This window comes from Centroberyx gerrardi, chromosome 17, assembly GCF_048128805.1.
Source record: "Centroberyx gerrardi isolate f3 chromosome 17, fCenGer3.hap1.cur.20231027, whole genome shotgun sequence".
Classification (NCBI taxonomy): Eukaryota; Metazoa; Chordata; class Actinopteri; order Beryciformes; family Berycidae; genus Centroberyx; species Centroberyx gerrardi.
The window spans coordinates 11,127,713-11,145,515 of record NC_136013.1 but is presented as its reverse complement, the minus strand read 5'-3'; the positions used below and the strand labels follow the sequence as shown (position 1 = coordinate 11,145,515).

General features: G+C 45.4%; 1 protein-coding gene across 2 annotated transcripts in view; it reads left to right on the top strand.

Moving 5' to 3' along the window:
* Nucleotides 1-17,803, top strand: part of dync1h1 (dynein, cytoplasmic 1, heavy chain 1) — a 33,209-nt gene that overhangs the window by 3,655 nt on the left and 11,751 nt on the right. For both annotated transcript variants that reach the window (XM_078289690.1, XM_071903433.2), the window contains exons 7-49: nucleotides 127-354; nucleotides 628-1,281; nucleotides 1,453-1,875; nucleotides 2,100-2,279; nucleotides 2,470-2,619; nucleotides 2,977-3,123; nucleotides 3,513-3,653; nucleotides 3,925-4,101; nucleotides 4,304-4,414; nucleotides 4,535-4,654; nucleotides 4,769-5,008; nucleotides 5,221-5,376; nucleotides 5,611-5,724; nucleotides 5,858-5,968; nucleotides 6,161-6,370; nucleotides 6,627-6,773; nucleotides 6,878-7,044; nucleotides 7,218-7,391; nucleotides 7,593-7,938; nucleotides 8,056-8,250; nucleotides 8,340-8,622; nucleotides 8,745-8,845; nucleotides 9,007-9,166; nucleotides 10,048-10,288; nucleotides 10,376-10,559; nucleotides 11,001-11,213; nucleotides 11,346-11,584; nucleotides 11,757-11,913; nucleotides 12,229-12,453; nucleotides 12,571-12,801; nucleotides 13,090-13,230; nucleotides 13,411-13,644; nucleotides 13,923-14,129; nucleotides 14,420-14,541; nucleotides 14,769-14,934; nucleotides 15,204-15,367; nucleotides 15,609-15,738; nucleotides 15,895-16,028; nucleotides 16,223-16,337; nucleotides 16,428-16,589; nucleotides 16,884-17,098; nucleotides 17,233-17,437; nucleotides 17,572-17,745. In XM_078289690.1, the coding sequence (XP_078145816.1) occupies nucleotides 127-354; nucleotides 628-1,281; nucleotides 1,453-1,875; nucleotides 2,100-2,279; nucleotides 2,470-2,619; nucleotides 2,977-3,123; nucleotides 3,513-3,653; nucleotides 3,925-4,101; nucleotides 4,304-4,414; nucleotides 4,535-4,654; nucleotides 4,769-5,008; nucleotides 5,221-5,376; nucleotides 5,611-5,724; nucleotides 5,858-5,968; nucleotides 6,161-6,370; nucleotides 6,627-6,773; nucleotides 6,878-7,044; nucleotides 7,218-7,391; nucleotides 7,593-7,938; nucleotides 8,056-8,250; nucleotides 8,340-8,622; nucleotides 8,745-8,845; nucleotides 9,007-9,166; nucleotides 10,048-10,288; nucleotides 10,376-10,559; nucleotides 11,001-11,213; nucleotides 11,346-11,584; nucleotides 11,757-11,913; nucleotides 12,229-12,453; nucleotides 12,571-12,801; nucleotides 13,090-13,230; nucleotides 13,411-13,644; nucleotides 13,923-14,129; nucleotides 14,420-14,541; nucleotides 14,769-14,934; nucleotides 15,204-15,367; nucleotides 15,609-15,738; nucleotides 15,895-16,028; nucleotides 16,223-16,337; nucleotides 16,428-16,589; nucleotides 16,884-17,098; nucleotides 17,233-17,437; nucleotides 17,572-17,745 (8,394 nt within the window). The remainder of the gene's footprint in view (nucleotides 1-126; nucleotides 355-627; nucleotides 1,282-1,452; nucleotides 1,876-2,099; nucleotides 2,280-2,469; nucleotides 2,620-2,976; nucleotides 3,124-3,512; nucleotides 3,654-3,924; nucleotides 4,102-4,303; nucleotides 4,415-4,534; nucleotides 4,655-4,768; nucleotides 5,009-5,220; nucleotides 5,377-5,610; nucleotides 5,725-5,857; nucleotides 5,969-6,160; nucleotides 6,371-6,626; nucleotides 6,774-6,877; nucleotides 7,045-7,217; nucleotides 7,392-7,592; nucleotides 7,939-8,055; nucleotides 8,251-8,339; nucleotides 8,623-8,744; nucleotides 8,846-9,006; nucleotides 9,167-10,047; nucleotides 10,289-10,375; nucleotides 10,560-11,000; nucleotides 11,214-11,345; nucleotides 11,585-11,756; nucleotides 11,914-12,228; nucleotides 12,454-12,570; nucleotides 12,802-13,089; nucleotides 13,231-13,410; nucleotides 13,645-13,922; nucleotides 14,130-14,419; nucleotides 14,542-14,768; nucleotides 14,935-15,203; nucleotides 15,368-15,608; nucleotides 15,739-15,894; nucleotides 16,029-16,222; nucleotides 16,338-16,427; nucleotides 16,590-16,883; nucleotides 17,099-17,232; nucleotides 17,438-17,571; nucleotides 17,746-17,803) is intronic.

The window sequence follows — 17,803 nt, the reverse complement described above, 5'->3', positions numbered from 1 at the left end:
ATTACTGACTCCTTTCCAGTTGGCTACCAATCCAACAAAGCCTCCTACTGTGAAAGCAAAAGTGAAACTTGAAATTCAATGGCTTTCTACACACTGCTCATATGTGATCGTAACTTCTGTGTGCAGGTGATGGTGGCTTGCTTCGAGGTGTTCCAGACCTGGGAGGATGAGTATGAGAAACTCCAGGTGCTTCTGAGGGACATTGTGAAGAGGAAGCGAGAGGAGAACCTGAAGATGGTGTGGCGTCTGAGCCCCGCCCACAGGAAGCTCCAGTCTCGTCTGGACCACATGAGACGTTTCAGAAGGCAGCACGAGCAGCTGAGGGCTGTCATCGTCCGTGTGCTCAGGCCTCAGGTACAACACACATCTTTGGAACCAGTAAAGTTTCTTTGGATTTATGCAATACATGATTTTCAAATAATTGTCATACTGTTGCAGTGTGCTCTTTAGTTGTTCTTCCAAATGGCACCATCAGTGTCAGTGATGGCCACATTTCAGCACACCAGCATGTCTTGTCATTATTTTCTTAATTCATTATATTTGAATCTTCCTTTGTTTTTTTTCTGGAGCCATACATTATAGGAATTAATATGATGTCTGGTTGTTTTATCGATCGTCTGTCTCTAGGTTTCTGCTGTGCCACAGCACGCCCCTGGAGAGACCGTAGAGCCTCAAGATATGAAGGTAGCCGAAGTTCTGTTTGACGCCGCTGATGCCAATGCCATCGAAGAGGTCAACCTGGCGTATGAGAATGTCAAAGAGGTTGATGGCCTAGACGTGTCCAAGGAAGGCATGGAAGCCTGGGAAGCTGCCATGAAACGCTATGATGAGCGCATTGACCGTGTGGAGACCCGCATCACCGCCCGCCTGCGTGACCAGCTGGGAACAGCCAAGAACGCCAATGAGATGTTCCGCATCTTCTCCCGCTTCAATGCTCTCTTTGTGCGCCCACACATTCGCGGTGCCATCCGGGAGTACCAGACGCAGCTCATCCAGCGCGTGAAAGACGACATTGAGTCTCTCCATGACAAGTTCAAAGTGCAGTATCCTCAGAGCCAGGCCTGTAAAATGAGCCATGTTCGGGACCTGCCACCTGTGTCCGGCTCCATCATCTGGGCCAAGCAGATCGACCGTCAGCTGACTGCATACATGAAGAGGGTGGAGGACGTCCTGGGAAAAGGCTGGGAGAACCATGTGGAGGGGCTGAAGCTGAAGCAGGATGGAGATAGCTTCAGGGCTAAACTCAACACACAAGAGATATTTGATGACTGGGCTCGCAAGGTATGGAGTTGATGAACATTAATGTTTTTTTATTTTTACATTATTTTTCTCTAGATAATTTGGAAGAAGTTAACACTTTTTGTTTTCCCCTCTGTTGCATTGCATGTTTTCATTGTTTTCTTTGTCAGCTTCCATTTTAAAATATCTGTCATCCCTTTCTTTTGAAATCAGGTCCAGCAGCGTAACCTCGGTGTGTCTGGGCGCATCTTCACCATCGAGAGCAGCCGTGCCCGTGGACGAACAGGAAACATGCTCAAGCTTAAAGTCAACTTCCTCCCAGAGATCATCACCTTGTCCAAAGAGGTCCGCAACCTCAAATGGTTGAGCTTCCGCGTTCCTTTGGCCATCGTCAACAAAGCCCACCAAGCTAACCAGCTCTACCCATTCGCCATCTCTCTGATCGAGAGTGTGCGCACCTACGAGCGCACTTGTGAGAAAGTGGAGGAGAGGTCCTCCATCTCTCTGCTGGTGGCTGGGCTGAAGAAGGAGGTTCAGGCACTGGTTACTGAAGGCATCGCCCTGGTCTGGGAGTCCTACAAGCTGGATCCCTATGTTCAGAGGCTGGCAGAGACAGTCTTCAACTTCCAGGAGAAGGTCAGTGTGGAGGAGTGGACCAGGTCAAATGTCCAAGCAGCAGATTGCTTTTTGATCAGGATTTATCTATTCTTAATGCAATCTCAGTATAAGGGTATTAATTTATTGGTCACCATACATACATACTGTGTCAGCACAAACTCGTTTCAAACAATGTAATTTTAGCACCAAACATCCATAGCACACATTCTAATATCCTTTTTCTTACTGTTTGTTCTTTCCAGGTGGATGACCTCCTGCTGATTGAGGAGAAGATAGATCTGGAGGTTCGCTCTCTGGAGACCTGCATGTTTGACAACAAGACCTTTTCTGAGATCCTCAACCGTGTCCAGAAGGCTGTGGATGACCTCAATCTGCACTCCTATTCCAATCTGCCCATCTGGGTCAACAAGCTCGACATTGAGGTTGGCACCACAAATTATCTAAAATAAAGGATTATTCACATTACCGTCAGTTAGATACTGAGCAATTTCTCTAATTTGGCCAAGACTGGAAATATTCTATATGTTTCAAGCTATATCTAACCACTTGTGGCTTGCCTGTATGACTTTAAAACAGGATTAAGAGATTTTTTCCTCTTCCTCTGCCCTATAGATTGAGCGTATCCTGGGAGTGCGTCTGCAGGCTGGCCTCAGGACCTGGACCCAGGTGCTCCGAGGCCAGATGGAGGACAAAGCTGATGTGGACATGGACACTGAGGCTCCACAAGTGAGCCACAAGCCTGGAGGCGAGCCCAAGATCAAGGTAGGAGTTGTGGTTTTCATTCCCCTGTGTTTACCTTTTGTCATCTTGTGTAATGCTTAGACCTCAGTTATGAAAGCTTGACAAATATTTATTTGAATATGGTTTCAACTACTGAAACCACTTGGGTGCTTGATTTATTTTGGCAGACACTTAAACAGGCTCAGGTATTGTTTTCTTCCCCAAGTACTCAGATGGGAAAGGATATGAGTATGACACTAACTCCTAAAATAAAAAGTGAACTTCAGTAACTGCTCTGAATGTACTGGTTTTAGTAAAATAAAAAGACATCTTATTTTCAGAATACCTTCCTGAGACGCAGTTGACAGTTTTGTATCTTTTTTTTGTTTTTGTTTCTAGAATGTTGTCCATGAGCTGAGGATCACCAACCAGGTGATCTACCTGAACCCACCGATTGAGGACTGTCGCTATAAGCTCTACCAGGAAATGTTCGCCTGGAAGATGGTCATCCTTTCCCTGCCCAGGATCCAGAGCCAGAGATACCAGGTAGGGACTCACCTACAGTTTTAGAAGTGGTAGGTGGTCCTGTAAAGCACTACCTTAACCACTAACACTTCCAGGGTTAGGGGTGTGATTCCCACAGGGGCCAGCCATGCTAAAAATGCATGCAGTCATGCAAGAACAAGGTACTTTGGGTATCTACCAAATAGCATGTCAAATATATCATCATATATAGTAGTATTAACTTGGTTGCCTTTTTGTTCAGCTGTTCATATTAATTAAATGAACAATGTAGGCCAGATTCAATATTTGAATAGTTATTACACAGAGTATATAGATAGGTTGGTTGTTATATGAACTGGACAGACAAATTGATGCTTCTGTTGCAGAGTGGTGGATGGATTTATCTAAGCATTTCTGTGTTTCATCACCAGGTGGGCGTCCACTATGAGCTGTCGGAGGAAGAGAAGTTCTACCGGAACGCCCTGACCAGGATGCCGGATGGCCCTGCGGCCTTAGAGGAGGCCTATAACGCAGTTGAAGACAACGTCAACGAGGTGGAGCAGTACGTCAAGGTAAGAGTCATCATGCTTCAACAACACAAATAAATATGTACTAGTATATGTTAGGCTTATTCCTGATAGTGACATTTGTTAGTTACAGATTTAAAGAAAGTAATTCATTTAAAAAATAAATTCATTTTAAATGCCAAATCACTGTTCATTGTTTTCTTTTTTTATTGTTTCTTTCTGAGCATATATCCTTAGATTATGTCATAAACATGTATACACATGTGCAATATTTGGCATGAGTATCAATCTCTGATCTTTGTTGACCCCCCTCCAGGTGTGGCTGCAGTACCAGTGCTTGTGGGACATGCAGGCTGAGAACATCTACAACCGTCTGGGTGAAGACCTCACCAAGTGGCAGGCTCTGCTGGTCCAGATCCGCAAAGCCCGTGGAACCTTTGACAATGCAGAGACACGCAAGGAGTTTGGTCCTGTGGTCATCGACTATGGCAAGGTAATAATGAGCTGGCTGATGGCTATAGGTTTTGTATTTGATGGGTTTTACTCCAAAAATTGATATTTTCTAAATTATACTTTGATACCATTAATCATTTTGTAAGGGAAAGCTCTGTTCAGATAGATAGAAAGATACTTAAACTCATTATTTGTGCAAGGTATTTTTTTTATTAAATGTTAGTATTTGTTCCTGACCCCAGGTCCAGTCCAAGGTGAATTTGAAGTATGACTCCTGGCACAAAGAGGTGCTCAGCAAGTTTGGTCAGATGCTGGGTCAGAACATGCAGGACTTCCACTCCCAGATCTCCAAGGTAAAGTCACATTCTTTGAGCCACTTGGTTATATTGATTGCTAAGAGATATTGACTTCCAAGTGATTCAGTGAAATAATTTGTTTTCCTTATCACTTCAAAATTTCCTGTTCCTCTCTAGTCCCGTCAAGACCTGGAGCAGCATTCTGTGGACACAGCCAGCACCTCTGATGCTGTCAACTTCATAACATATGTCCAGACACTCAAACGCAAGATCAAACAGTTTGAGAAGAATGTGGACGTAAGTACTCTTTAAAACATTCAGTGTCCTCTTCTTCATCCTTTTGTACCACTCCATGCTTTAAGAAAGACAATGTTGGATTTTAAATCTAATTCTCCTTCCTCTGCCCCCCAGTTGTTCCGTAATGGGCAGCGTCTGCTGGAGAAGCAAAGGTTCCAGTTCCCACCCTCTTGGCTCTACATTGACAACATCGAGGGCGAATGGGGTGCCTTCAGCGACATAATGAAGCGCAAGGATACCGCAATCCAGCAGCAGGTGGCCAACCTGCAGATGAAGATTGTCCAGGAGGACAAAGCTGTGGAGAACCGCACCACTGACCTGCTCAATGACTGGGAGAAGACCAAACCAGTCGCTGTAAGAGAAATGGAGACATCAAATTGCTTTTGAAATGAGAGATACAGTCACACTTAGAAGTGCTTCCTACTTTCTATGAATGCATAACTGGTGACTGCTAATTGTTGCACTGTTAGTTTATCACAAATGTCTGAAGTTACTCTTTTTTTTTTCATTTTAACTGATTAATTTTGCGTTCTTTGTGATGCCTAACTGATGATCTGTTCCATTAGGGGAACCTGCGTCCAGAGGAGGCTCTGCAGTCTCTGGCCATCTATGAGGGCAATTTCGGCCGTCTAAAGGTTGAAAGGGAGAAGTGTGCCCGTGCCAAAGAGGCCCTGGAGCTCACAGACACTGGTCTGCTCAGTGGCAGCGAAGAGAGGGTGCAGGTAATGCCAGGACGCATACATAAATACTATTAAAATTACTCAACCAAGTCTTCTAAATAACAGGCAGCAAATCACTCACACATGCTAATTAGGAATATGATACATGTTTTTTTACCCGTTATGCATGGTTTATAGCTCCAACTTTTATACCTGGTCCACAGCAACACAGATGGCTAAACAACAGATGCTTTGAGGGTGTTTTTGACTAGTTTGCATCTCTGTGGTCACTTCAAGGTGGCATTGGAGGAGCTGCATGACCTGAAGGAGGTGTGGTCTGAGCTGTCTAAGGTCTGGGAGCAGATCGACCAGATGAAGGAGCAGCCATGGGTGTCTGTTCAGCCACGCAAGGTAACGCGCACACACAGTTGTCATTCAGATCATCAGTCGGACCATTACATCTCTCAGTACATTGTATATTTGTCAAATTCTGTCGCAAACAACTGTGCTATTGTTGTTCTGTGTTGGTGTTTTGTATTTGTAGCTTCGTCAGAATCTGGATGGTCTTCTGAACCAGCTGAAGAACTTCCAAGCGAGGTTAAGACAGTACGCTTCGTACGAGTATGTCCAGAGGCTGCTTAAGGGATACATGAAGGTCAGGCATCTAGTTGTTCCCCACTAAACACTAATTTTTACTTGAATGCTATTAAAAATGAACATGGTGTCATTGCTTTGAGTTTTATGTTTTTCAAAAAGATCACAAAATTTAAAAAAATAGTCTGTCACTGTATTTAAAAGAAAGACAATGTGTACATTCTGAAACTAAATAGTCCTTTTCTTTTACCAGGTCAACATGTTGGTGATTGAGCTGAAATCAGAGGCTCTGAAGGACCGCCACTGGAAGCAGCTGATGAAGCGTTTGCATGTGAACTGGGTCTTGTCAGAGCTGACCCTGGGACAGATCTGGGATGTGGATCTGCAGAAAAATGAGATGGTGGTGAAGGATGTTCTCCTGGTGGCCCAGGGAGAGATGGCTTTGGAAGAGTTCCTCAAACAGGTGATTTTTTTTTTTGGGTGGGGCTTGATAGATCATACAGTGTAGTTGTTATGTTCATAGGTTACAATTTAAACTGCACAAAGCTAAGCGTCTCCAACTCAGATTGATCAGTGTTTGAGATGTGTAGATTCTACCCAGCATGTGTAAGGATTTTAAGGCCAGTGTAGTGGTTCAGTCATCCCTCTCCCCTGGGTGATGGACAGTGGTTGTTCATAAAAGTTTGAATTATGATCATTATATGTTTATCGGTCCTCAGATCCGCGAAGTGTGGAATTCCTATGAGCTGGACCTGGTGAACTACCAGAACAAATGTCGTCTGATTAGAGGCTGGGACGATCTCTTCAACAAGGTCAAGGAACACATCAACAGTGTGTCTGCCATGAAGTTGTCCCCGTACTACAAGGTAAGTAGAACTTTACATTCTACGTTCATTAAAATGGTATTTTTCAATTTTGGAAATTTTTCAGAACTGCATCAACACCATTCTCTCGTTCCTGTTCCTTCCAGGTGTTTGAAGAGGACGCCCTGAGCTGGGAGGACAAGCTGAATCGCATCATGGCACTGTTTGATGTTTGGATTGACGTCCAGCGCCGCTGGGTCTACCTGGAAGGCATCTTCACAGGCAGTGCCGACATCAAACACCTGCTGCCTGTAGAGACCCAGAGGTTCCAGAGGTAAATGGAGGGCACTTGAATTTAGCACGATTGATTTTAATTGTAAATACCCCTAGACATTTTAAGGAACCTGAAAGGAACTTAAGTAACAAAAGTATTGACACTTGCTACATGAATGCTAAAAAAAAAATATTAAAACCTAATCCATCTCTGTCTTTGTCTTCATTCCCCAGTATCAGCACAGAGTTCCTGGCGCTGATGAAGAAGGTGACAAAGTCTCCTCTGGTGATGGATGTGCTGAACATACAGGGAGTACAGAGGTCCCTGGAGAGACTGGCTGACCTTCTGGGGAAAATCCAGAAGGCCCTAGGAGAATACCTGGAGAGGGAGAGGTCCTCGTTCCCCAGGTATGAAGACGTTACTGAGGGCTCAACAGAGAAAGATGGAGAAAATAATGTGCAAGATCAGAGTGCAAGGCAGACTCGGACGTTAATTAATATGTTGAATATTTGGAATAATTTTTGGGATTAACATTTCTGCTCTGATCCATGCATTCATTATTGACTGATGGACTCAATTGATCTATCACCCTTTCCTTTTGTTCCCAGGTTCTACTTTGTTGGAGACGAGGACCTGCTTGAGATAATCGGCAACAGCAAGAACGTGGCCAAACTCCAGAAGCACTTCAAAAAGATGTTTGCCGGCGTCTCCAGCATCCTTCTCAACGAGGACAACACTGTAGTGCTGGGAATCTCGTCCCGTGAAGGTGAGGAGATTGTCTACAAGACACCAGTCTCCATCATAGAGCACCCCAAGATCAACGAGTGGCTGACGATGGTGGAGAAGGAGATGAGGGTGACGCTGGCCAAGCTGCTAGCCGAGTCCGTCACAGAGGTCACAGGATTCACAGCCGTTGACCTGAGCCAGTACATCAACTGGATCGACAGTTACCAGGTTGGCATTGAGAGAATTAATTGTACACACAATTAAGTGTGTAGCCCTAATACAGCCATGAAAATGTGGCCATGTGTTCAAGTAATTTAACTTGATCTGTCTCTCCTCGTTCCACAGGCCCAGCTGGTGGTCCTCTCCACCCAGATTGCCTGGTCTGAGAACATTGAGGCAGCTTTGACCACCATCTCCGGCGGAGGGGACATGGCGCCCATGCAGGACGTGTTGGCGACTGTGGAGGCCACCCTCAATGTGTTGGCTGACACTGTGCTGATGGAACAGCCTCCACTCCGCAGGAGAAAACTGGAGCACCTGGTCAGGGGCAATTTTTCAAAGTATATTTTCAAAGGAAAGTTGCACAATGAGAGCTTACTGTCTGAAACCCCTCTTCTACTCTATTTCAGATCACAGAGTTGGTGCACCAGCGTGATGTGACCAGGACTCTGATCAAGAACAAGATAGACAACCCCAAGTCCTTCGAGTGGCTCAGCCAGATGCGCTTCTACTTTGACCCCAAGCAGACAGATGTGCTGCAGCAGCTGTCCATCCAGATGGCCAACGCCAAGTTCAACTATGGCTTTGAGTACCTGGGCGTCCAGGACAAGCTTGTCCAGACCCCTCTGACAGACCGCTGCTATCTGACCATGACACAGGCCCTGGAGGCCCGCCTTGGAGGGTCACCCTTCGGTATGGAAATTGAATGTAGCACATTTTTGTACATACACACACAAAAGAAAGAAAAAGTGGTTTTAGGAATATTGCTGTTTTGTAAAAGACTCAACTTCACTGTGAATCTGTCCTTCATGTAGGTCCTGCCGGCACAGGAAAGACCGAGTCAGTGAAAGCTCTCGGCCACCAGCTGGGACGCTTTGTCCTGGTCTTCAACTGTGACGAGACCTTCGACTTCCAGGTACATACATACAGTATTCAGGTTCTTTAGTTCTTAGGTTAGTTTATAGCCAAGACAAACAAGAACACCCTGAGATGAATAAAACACATCTTCATTTGTTTATATAGGACTTTTTTTTTTTTTCTAGAAATTGTTTTTGTTGACCTTTTCCTCTTCTTTAGGCCATGGGTCGTATCTTCGTGGGTCTGTGCCAGGTGGGAGCCTGGGGCTGCTTCGACGAGTTCAACCGTCTGGAGGAGAGGATGCTGTCTGCTGTCTCCCAGCAGGTCCAATATATCCAGGTGGCCTTGAGGGAGCACAGCAACCCCAACAGAGACAGGAGTACGTACCCTTGAGGTTGGGGAAGCAAAAAGAGAATTTCCCTTGGGGGATTGATAGAGAATCGCAAAAAAACTCACTACTTCAGGGTTCTAGGAGGTCCAATATAGTACTTGTCGAATCCACTTTGTACTGAGGGAGTACAACAAACAAAGTCTTGCAATATTAAAGGATAAGGCCGGTGTTTTTTGATGCATTGCTTACCGTCAACAAATCCTATGAAAATAACAAAATCAGCAATGATTTTGTTTTGCCAGCAAATCTTGTCCATGTAGCCGGTGCCCAATGAAGCCATGTCCTAGCAGCCACAGAACTCCATTGTATTAAAAAAATGATTCAAAACACGTCAAAGAGCCATGCCGGTGCTCAGGGCAGCATATTTCATCATCACGATGCACCGGGCCAGCCGACTTTTTCCTCAAACAACTTAATAAGCCGGCTGTAAACACTTTGCCATCTCAGGAAAGTAGTTCCATAGCGCTGAAAATAGTCCCCGGCGTAATGAAGAATTTGTTCCCATTTGAATTTGATTTGGTAATAACTACAACAGCCTGACTTTTCGTGGTAACAGTTAGCGATTTTTAAAATTGAAACTATGTCTTTGTGAGCCGTATTTCAAGGTTTTTAGCTTACAATTGGAGCCAATTACTTCCGGGTTGACGGCTAAAAACGGTACGTGGGAAGTCAGAAAGTAACGGGAGTAGAGCAAACGCATTGTTGATTTTGTTATTTTCATAGGATTTGTTGACAGTAAGCAATGCATTAAAAAACACCGGCCTTATCCTTTAAGAGCCCTTGACATATATTCACCACTGTTGTGTTAATTCTATTCAAGAACTGCAGTATAAATAAATGAACTGACATTGTCTCTCTTACCCTCCCAGGTGTGCCCATCACCACAGAGCTGCTGAACAAGCAGGTGAAGGTGAGCCCAGACATGGCCATCTTCATCACTATGAACCCTGGCTACGCCGGCCGCTCCAACCTGCCTGACAACCTGAAGAAGCTGTTCCGCAGCTTGGCCATGACCAAGCCTGACCGCCAGCTCATCGCCCAGGTCATGCTGTACTCTCAAGGCTTCCGCACTGCTGAGATCCTCGCCAAGAAGATAGTACCCTTCTTTAAGTATGTACTTTGTAGTGCTTGTCTAAATAAAAATTGGTTTGAGAAGACTCGGTATGTTGTAAAGGGCCCTTCTCTCTTTTTCCTCAGGCTGTGCGATGAGCAGCTGTCATCCCAGAGTCACTATGATTTCGGCCTGCGAGCTCTCAAGAGTGTGCTGATCAGTGCTGGCAATGTAAAACGTGAGCGCATCCAGAAGATCAAGAGGGAGAAGCGTGAGCGTGGAGAGAATGTTGACGAGAACGAGATCGCTGAGAACCTTCCTGAGCAGGAGGTAAAAAATAGATTGGTTGATGGTTCAAGTTTAAAAAGTTTCCATATTTCAAAAGAAGTTTCCGTATTGTTTTAATGTTGACCTTTCTTACAAAAAGATTATAACCACAATTGGTGCGTTATTTCATGGTACCATTACTCCTCATATGCTAGCTAGTTTAACTTGATTAAAACAAAGCAAGAGTGGAGTCCTGTTGCTGTTACGTATATTTTCCAACACAGATAATTACTTGTAACAGTGATTAGCCAGGCTGATATATGCTGATATATGACATTCAGAGGATCCTACCATAAATAAAACAGTTTATTTCCCCCCCCTTCAGTCCCAAGGCATTTCAACTGTTTTTTTAGGCTCCCCCTAGAACAACTCTGTAACAACTGATGCAGGGGAGAAATTTGGGGAGCTTGATGGTTCATTTCATGTCTCTCTCCTTCCCTCTAGATCCTGATCCAGAGTGTGTGTGAGACCATGGTTCCCAAGCTGGTGGCGGAGGACATCCCTCTGCTGTTCAGCCTGCTGTCGGACGTCTTCCCTGGAGTGCAGTACATGCGCGGGGAGATGACCGCTCTGAGAGAGGAGCTGAAGAAGGTCTGCGCGGAGATGTACCTTACCTATGGAGATGGAGACGATGTGGGCAGCATGTGGGTGGAGAAGGTATGTAGCTGAACGCGGTTTTCTTAAGTCATACACGGTGTGTGCCCAGAGATAATGGTGGTAAAGTCTGTCACCTCTGGAGACAGTGTTGTTTTCTAAAACATTATCTAAGTGTTATTCACTCTGTTTCAGGTGCTCCAGCTGTACCAAATCACCCAGATCAACCATGGACTGATGATGGTGGGTCCCTCAGGCAGCGGGAAGACCATGGCCTGGAGGGTGCTGCTCAAGGCCCTGGAGAGGCTGGAGGGCATTGAGGGCGTGGCCCACATCATCGACCCCAAGGCCATCAGCAAGGACCACCTGTACGGAACCCTGGACCCCAACACCCGCGAGTGGACCGATGGCTTGTTCACGCACATCCTCAGGAAGTGAGTTCTTTTACACATGCTTATATACATATATGCAGGGCGTACAACTCTATTCAGTTCGTCTTGCATTGAAAAGAGAACTATTGTTTAACAGCAGCAAATAACTTGCAAGAACAAGAGGTGCTGTTTTGCTCCAACTTGTAGACTACATTTGCTATTATCCCAACTCCAGGATCATTGACAATGTGCGTGGTGAGCTGCAAAAGCGCCAGTGGATCATCTTCGATGGCGATGTTGACCCAGAGTGGGTTGAAAATCTCAACTCTGTCCTGGATGACAACAAGCTGCTCACCCTGCCCAACGGAGAGCGTCTCAGCTTGCCGCCTAACGTAAGAGCATGGCACCTCACCACATTCATTACATCACCACTTTGTTGTTGTGGATTAGCAGATAGGTGCTTGTCATCATGTGACAGACAAATGTATAAATCTAGTACAGAGATGTAACTGAAGTTACAAGATGGCCTTTTAGCCCTTTCATATTAAGTTACATAGTTTTCCCAAAGTTTTCTTGATGTTCTAGCTAACAGAAAACCTAAAACTGAACCCTTTGTTTCCACATTGCATTGCATTGTTCCCGAAGTATCGCAGAGATCTTGCTTGGCCTTGGTTTAAAACCCTGTGAGTTACTCCCTCTCTCCCCAGGTACGCATAATGTTTGAGGTACAGGATCTGAAGTACGCAACCCTGGCCACCGTGTCTCGCTGTGGTATGGTCTGGTTCAGTGAGGATGTCCTCAGCACCGACATGATTTTCAACAACTTCCTGGCTCGCATTCGCAGCATCTCATTGGATGACGGAGAGGATGAGGCTCAGCGCATGAGGAAAGGCACAGAGGATGAGGAGGAGACTGCATCACCCATGCTGCAGGTGGGTTTGTGCTCCCAGTTTGATACTTAATTTATGTTCCACAATCATGTCCACTTTTTTGTCAAATCTTAAACAATCCTTTAACATCATAACATTGTTTTGTTTGTTCTCCACCAGATCCAGCGTGATGTGGCATCTATCCTGCAGCCTTACTTCACCTCCACAGGGCTGGTGATCAAGGCCTTGGAGCATGCCTCCAAGATGGAGCACATCATGGACTTCACCCGGCTGCGCTGCATGGGCTCCCTGTTCTCCATGCTGCACCAGGCCTGCCGTAATGTGGCTCTGTACAACAACAACCACCCCGACTTCCCCATGCCTATTGACCAGCTTGAGAGATACATGCAGGTAACGTTCTGCTTTCCATTCATCTGAAAGAAACTTGGGTGTCTTTTATGGTTTGTACCTTACATAACTTAAACACCTTGGAATTTTATCAGTACGTTGTAACTTAAATAATAGTGCTATAATGTAGTTATCATTAAAACAAATCACCCCATTATACCACAATCCTTTTAAAGGTTTGATCACCCAAATGTTACTTTTTTGAAATAAGTACAGCACTGGAATTTTGAACAAAACAAAAAATATCATTGTCTCATAGCTGATGAAATTTGTGGTGTTATCTCCCTACAGAGGTATCTGATCTATGCCGTGCTGTGGTCCTTCTCTGGTGACGGACGGCTGAAGATGAGGGCGGAGCTTGGGGAGTACATCCGTCGCATCACCACCGTGCCCCTCCCCTCTGCTCCCAATGTCCCCATCATCGACTACGAGGTACAGAGGAACTTTGAACTGTTTAAACATGAGATTTTATGCTCCCAGAAGTAGTTATCAAGCTGATCATCATTTAGACTAAACCTCAGCTTCTTTCAGTCAAACAGATGTTGATAATATTTGGTTCTCTGTACCCACAAGTCATTGATAACAAACCAACAACTGTTCCTTTCCACCCAGGTGTGCATCTCAGGCGAGTGGCAGTCTTGGCAGGTCAAGGTGCCCCAGATTGAGGTGGAGACCCACAAGGTGGCATCCCCAGACGTGGTGGTTCCCACCCTGGACACCGTTCGCCACGAGGCCCTGCTCTACACCTGGCTGGCTGAGCACAAACCACTGGTGCTGTGCGGACCTCCCGGCTCTGGAAAGACCATGACTCTGTTCAGCGCCCTCAGGGCTTTGCCTGATATGGAGGTGAGAGACTGCATGAAAGAATTTTTGAAGTTGATGAAGAATCACTCTAGCCAGGCGTCTTTGAAACTAGGATGAAACTGTAGAGTTGTTTTCATATCCTTGTATCAGTATTGGACTTACATGGATCAGAAAGCCCCTCATACACAGGTAAAAGTAAAAATCTGTGAAGTTGGATCGCCCTTACACTGACAGATTCTGAACTGTTAATATGCTTAGATGATGATAAAGTGATGTACATATTCTGTAACTGTCAAATTTCCTCCTCCACTCTCTCCCAGGTCGTGGGTCTGAACTTCTCCAGCGCCACCACCCCAGAGTTGCTGCTGAAGACCTTCGACCACTACTGCGAGTACCGCCGCACCCCCAACGGTGTGGTCCTCGCCCCTGTCCAGCTGGGCAAGTGGCTGGTTCTGTTCTGTGATGAGATCAATCTACCGGACATGGACAAGTACGGCACACAGAGAGTCATCTCTTTCCTCAGACAGGTATGGTACAATGTTTGCAAACACACAGTCACAAGTAGGGCTGCACAGTTATGGCTAGAATGATATTCCCAATTATTTTGCCATATATTGTGATGACGATTAGGCTATTAGTCTGATTTGAGGACGAAAATGTTCTTTTTTGTATTCAACAGCAACATCTATTTTCAACGATGGACATCATTATTAATATTATTATTTTTTAATTGTTTAAACTAAAATCATGACAACATAAAAAAAAAATACTATCCCTCCTTGTATGTTAAAGCTCCCCTGTTGTGTTTTATTTGCAGATGGTGGAACATGGAGGGTTCTACCGCACCTCAGACCAGACCTGGGTCAAGCTGGAGAGGATCCAGTTCGTGGGAGCCTGTAATCCTCCCACTGACCCTGGCAGAAAGCCCCTCACACACAGGTACAGTAGATAGCCTTAACATCTGTGAAATTAGGTGATAATTCTGTTTCATAAGAGTGGAACTTTGAAAGGGATTACCCTAAAATAACTGCCTGAAGTTAACAGTATATCTAAATGTGGATATTATATTAATGCCGGAAAGTTTTCAAAAAAAAGATACTAGGAAGGTAAAGATTGCTCTTGTTGAGTACTGACAGTGGCTGTGTTGTGTTGTGACGTATCTCAAGGTTCCTACGTCACGTTCCTGTGGTGTACGTGGACTATCCAGGACCGGCCTCTCTCACCCAGATCTATGGAACCTTCAACCGCGCCATGCTGCGCCTCATCCCCTCTCTACGCACCTACGCTGAACCCCTTACCGCTGCCATGGTTGAATTCTACACCATGTCTCAGGTAAAGGATACACCAAACTGTAGTAAACAGAGTTGAGGTGTTCATGATAAATCTTGTGTCATTTATGATCGTCATTAAGTTTACTTAAGATTCTTAAAGCCTGTGAAGCTCAAAAGAAGTGTCCAAAGAATAGGATATAAGTATGGTTTTCCACATACTATGAAGAGTAGAATCACTTGTTTCATTCTCCTATACTCAATCTCTTGTCATTCGCTGTATTCATTTTTATCCACGTAATATCTTATCTACCTTCTTTGTTATTCCTTCAGGAGCGGTTCACCCAGGATACCCAGCCCCACTATATCTACTCCCCCAGAGAGATGACCCGCTGGGTGAGGGGAATCTTTGAGGCCCTGCGGCCCCTGGAGACTCTGCCTGTGGAGGGTCTTATCCGCATCTGGGCCCACGAGGCTCTCCGCCTCTTCCAGGATAGGTGGGTAGAAGTTTGTGTGAGGCTAATGACTTTCATCATTCAAAGAGTAGCTCATTCTGGCCCAAGTAGCCAAGTTGGTTGGAAGTGTAAGCATGCTTCTTTTGTCAAAAGTGGTGTCATTGATTTGACAAATTTGATAAGTGCTATTTAAGAACTGCTTCCACTGCCCTGTGGTAATTGCACAAGTATTTTAAGAGTGACCAATATGTTGACAATGCGGTTTGCTCTAAACCTTTACCAGGCTGGTAGGGGATGAGGAGAGAAAGTGGACAGATGAGAACATCGACATGGTGGCTCTGAAACACTTCCCTAACATCGACAAAGAAAAGGCTCTCAACAGGCCCATCCTCTACAGCAACTGGCTCTCCAAGGTAAACTACTGACAGATTGACCATGCTGTGATATTCCTGCTTTGGCAATGGGGTCTTTAGCCTGTTCTAAGAGGAGAACCTGTCCATACTAAATTAAGGGAGTGTGAGTGCTTTTTGGTGTAATGCATATTTTAACTGAGAATCTCTGGCTTGCAGGACTACATCCCAGTGGAGCAGGAGGAGCTGAGGGACTATGTGAAGGCCCGTCTGAAGGTCTTCTATGAAGAAGAGCTGGACGTCCCTCTGGTGCTCTTCAACGAGGTGCTGGACCACGTCCTCAGGATCGACCGGTGAGGAACAGCCTCCTAGCCTCTTGGCCTCTATGCTGCTGATATACTAATAGTCTAGTGTTAGAGTTGCAGTGGACATGGACAATTTTGTTGTGACTGGAAACATTTATGTACATGGACCCATTTGTTGCAAAAGTGGATTTTTAGATCTGGTTTATTTTGAGTAAATCTCACAAGTCCATATCCCCCTCTAGAATCTTCCGTCAGCCCCAGGGCCATCTCCTGCTGATCGGTGTGAGCGGAGCAGGAAAGACCACCTTGTCTCGCTTCGTAGCCTGGATGAATGGACTGAGTGTCTACCAGATCAAGGTTGGTATAGTAAATGTGAACATGATTGGGAACCATATTGGTACAAGTGCCTGTATGTGCTGAGTGATTTTTGTGTGTTTGTGTGTTCAGGTACACAGGAAGTACACAGGAGAGGACTTTGACGAGGACCTGCGTACGGTGCTGCGTCGCTCTGGCTGTAAGAACGAGAAGATTGCCTTCATCATGGATGAGTCCAACGTGCTTGATTCTGGCTTCCTGGAGAGAATGAACACACTGCTGGCCAACGGCGAGGTAACACGCTGCCATTCTCAGCATTTCATACTATTTCTATTATGGTCTACTACACTGATTGCTACGTACTAATATGCAAATCCCTTCCTGGTCCTCTGTCCTCTAACCCTAACCCTCCTCAATTAGCTTTACTTGAGTAAAGTTTCAACCCACCAGTAAAGCAAGATGCTGTTTTTTTTTTCTTTTGCCTTTAGTTTTTACCCTGCATTTGAGATGAGAGTTCTGTTCTGTTTCTGTATGTGTGTACACCATTTTCTGGTTCTCAATGTGGAAATGTTTCCCTGCTCTCTGTAGGTTCCTGGTCTGTTTGAGGGAGATGAGTATGCCACCCTGATGACCCAGTGTAAGGAGGGAGCCCAGAAAGAGGGGCTGATGCTGGACACACACGAGGAGCTGTACAAGTGGTTCACCAGCCAGGTCATCAGGAACCTCCACGTCGTCTTCACCATGAACCCCTCATCAGAGGGCCTGAAGGACAGGGCTGCCACATCTCCTGCCCTCTTCAACAGGTAGGGAGACGCATACATGCACACTCAGCAGGAATGAATACATTACATCAGAGAAGAGCAGGGAATCGACACCATCGACATTATACTAACAGAATGGAGATTCTGTGTTAACCGAAACCTCCCCTCTGTGCCAGGTGTGTGCTGAACTGGTTTGGAGACTGGTCCACAGAGGCCCTTTACCAGGTGGGTAAGGAGTTCACCAGCAAGATGGACCTGGAGAAGCCCAACTACAAGGTGCCAGACTACATGCCCATCATCTACGACAAAATGCCCCAGCCACCAACTCACCGCGAGGCCATTGTCAACGGCTGTGTGTTCGTACACCAGACACTCCACCAGGTAAGGTTATTTTTCCAATTTGCAAGGTTGGTTTATGTATAACGGCAATGATGTATTTGACAACATTGCATAGCAAAGCTAATAAATACTTGATTTGCATACTTATTGCCTATTGTCCTTTTTCCTCTTTTCAGGCTAACAACCGTCTGGCGAAGCGCGGTGGTCACACCATGGCCATCACTCCTCGCCACTACCTAGACTTCATCAACCACTATGCCAACCTGTTCAACGAGAAACGCAGCGAGCTGGAGGAGCAGCAGATGCATCTCAATGTTGGTCTCCGCAAGATCAAGGAGACTGTCGATCAGGTAAAGAGATTAAGTTATATATGTCGTTTTATGTTCTTGCATGCATCAAATGCTATTT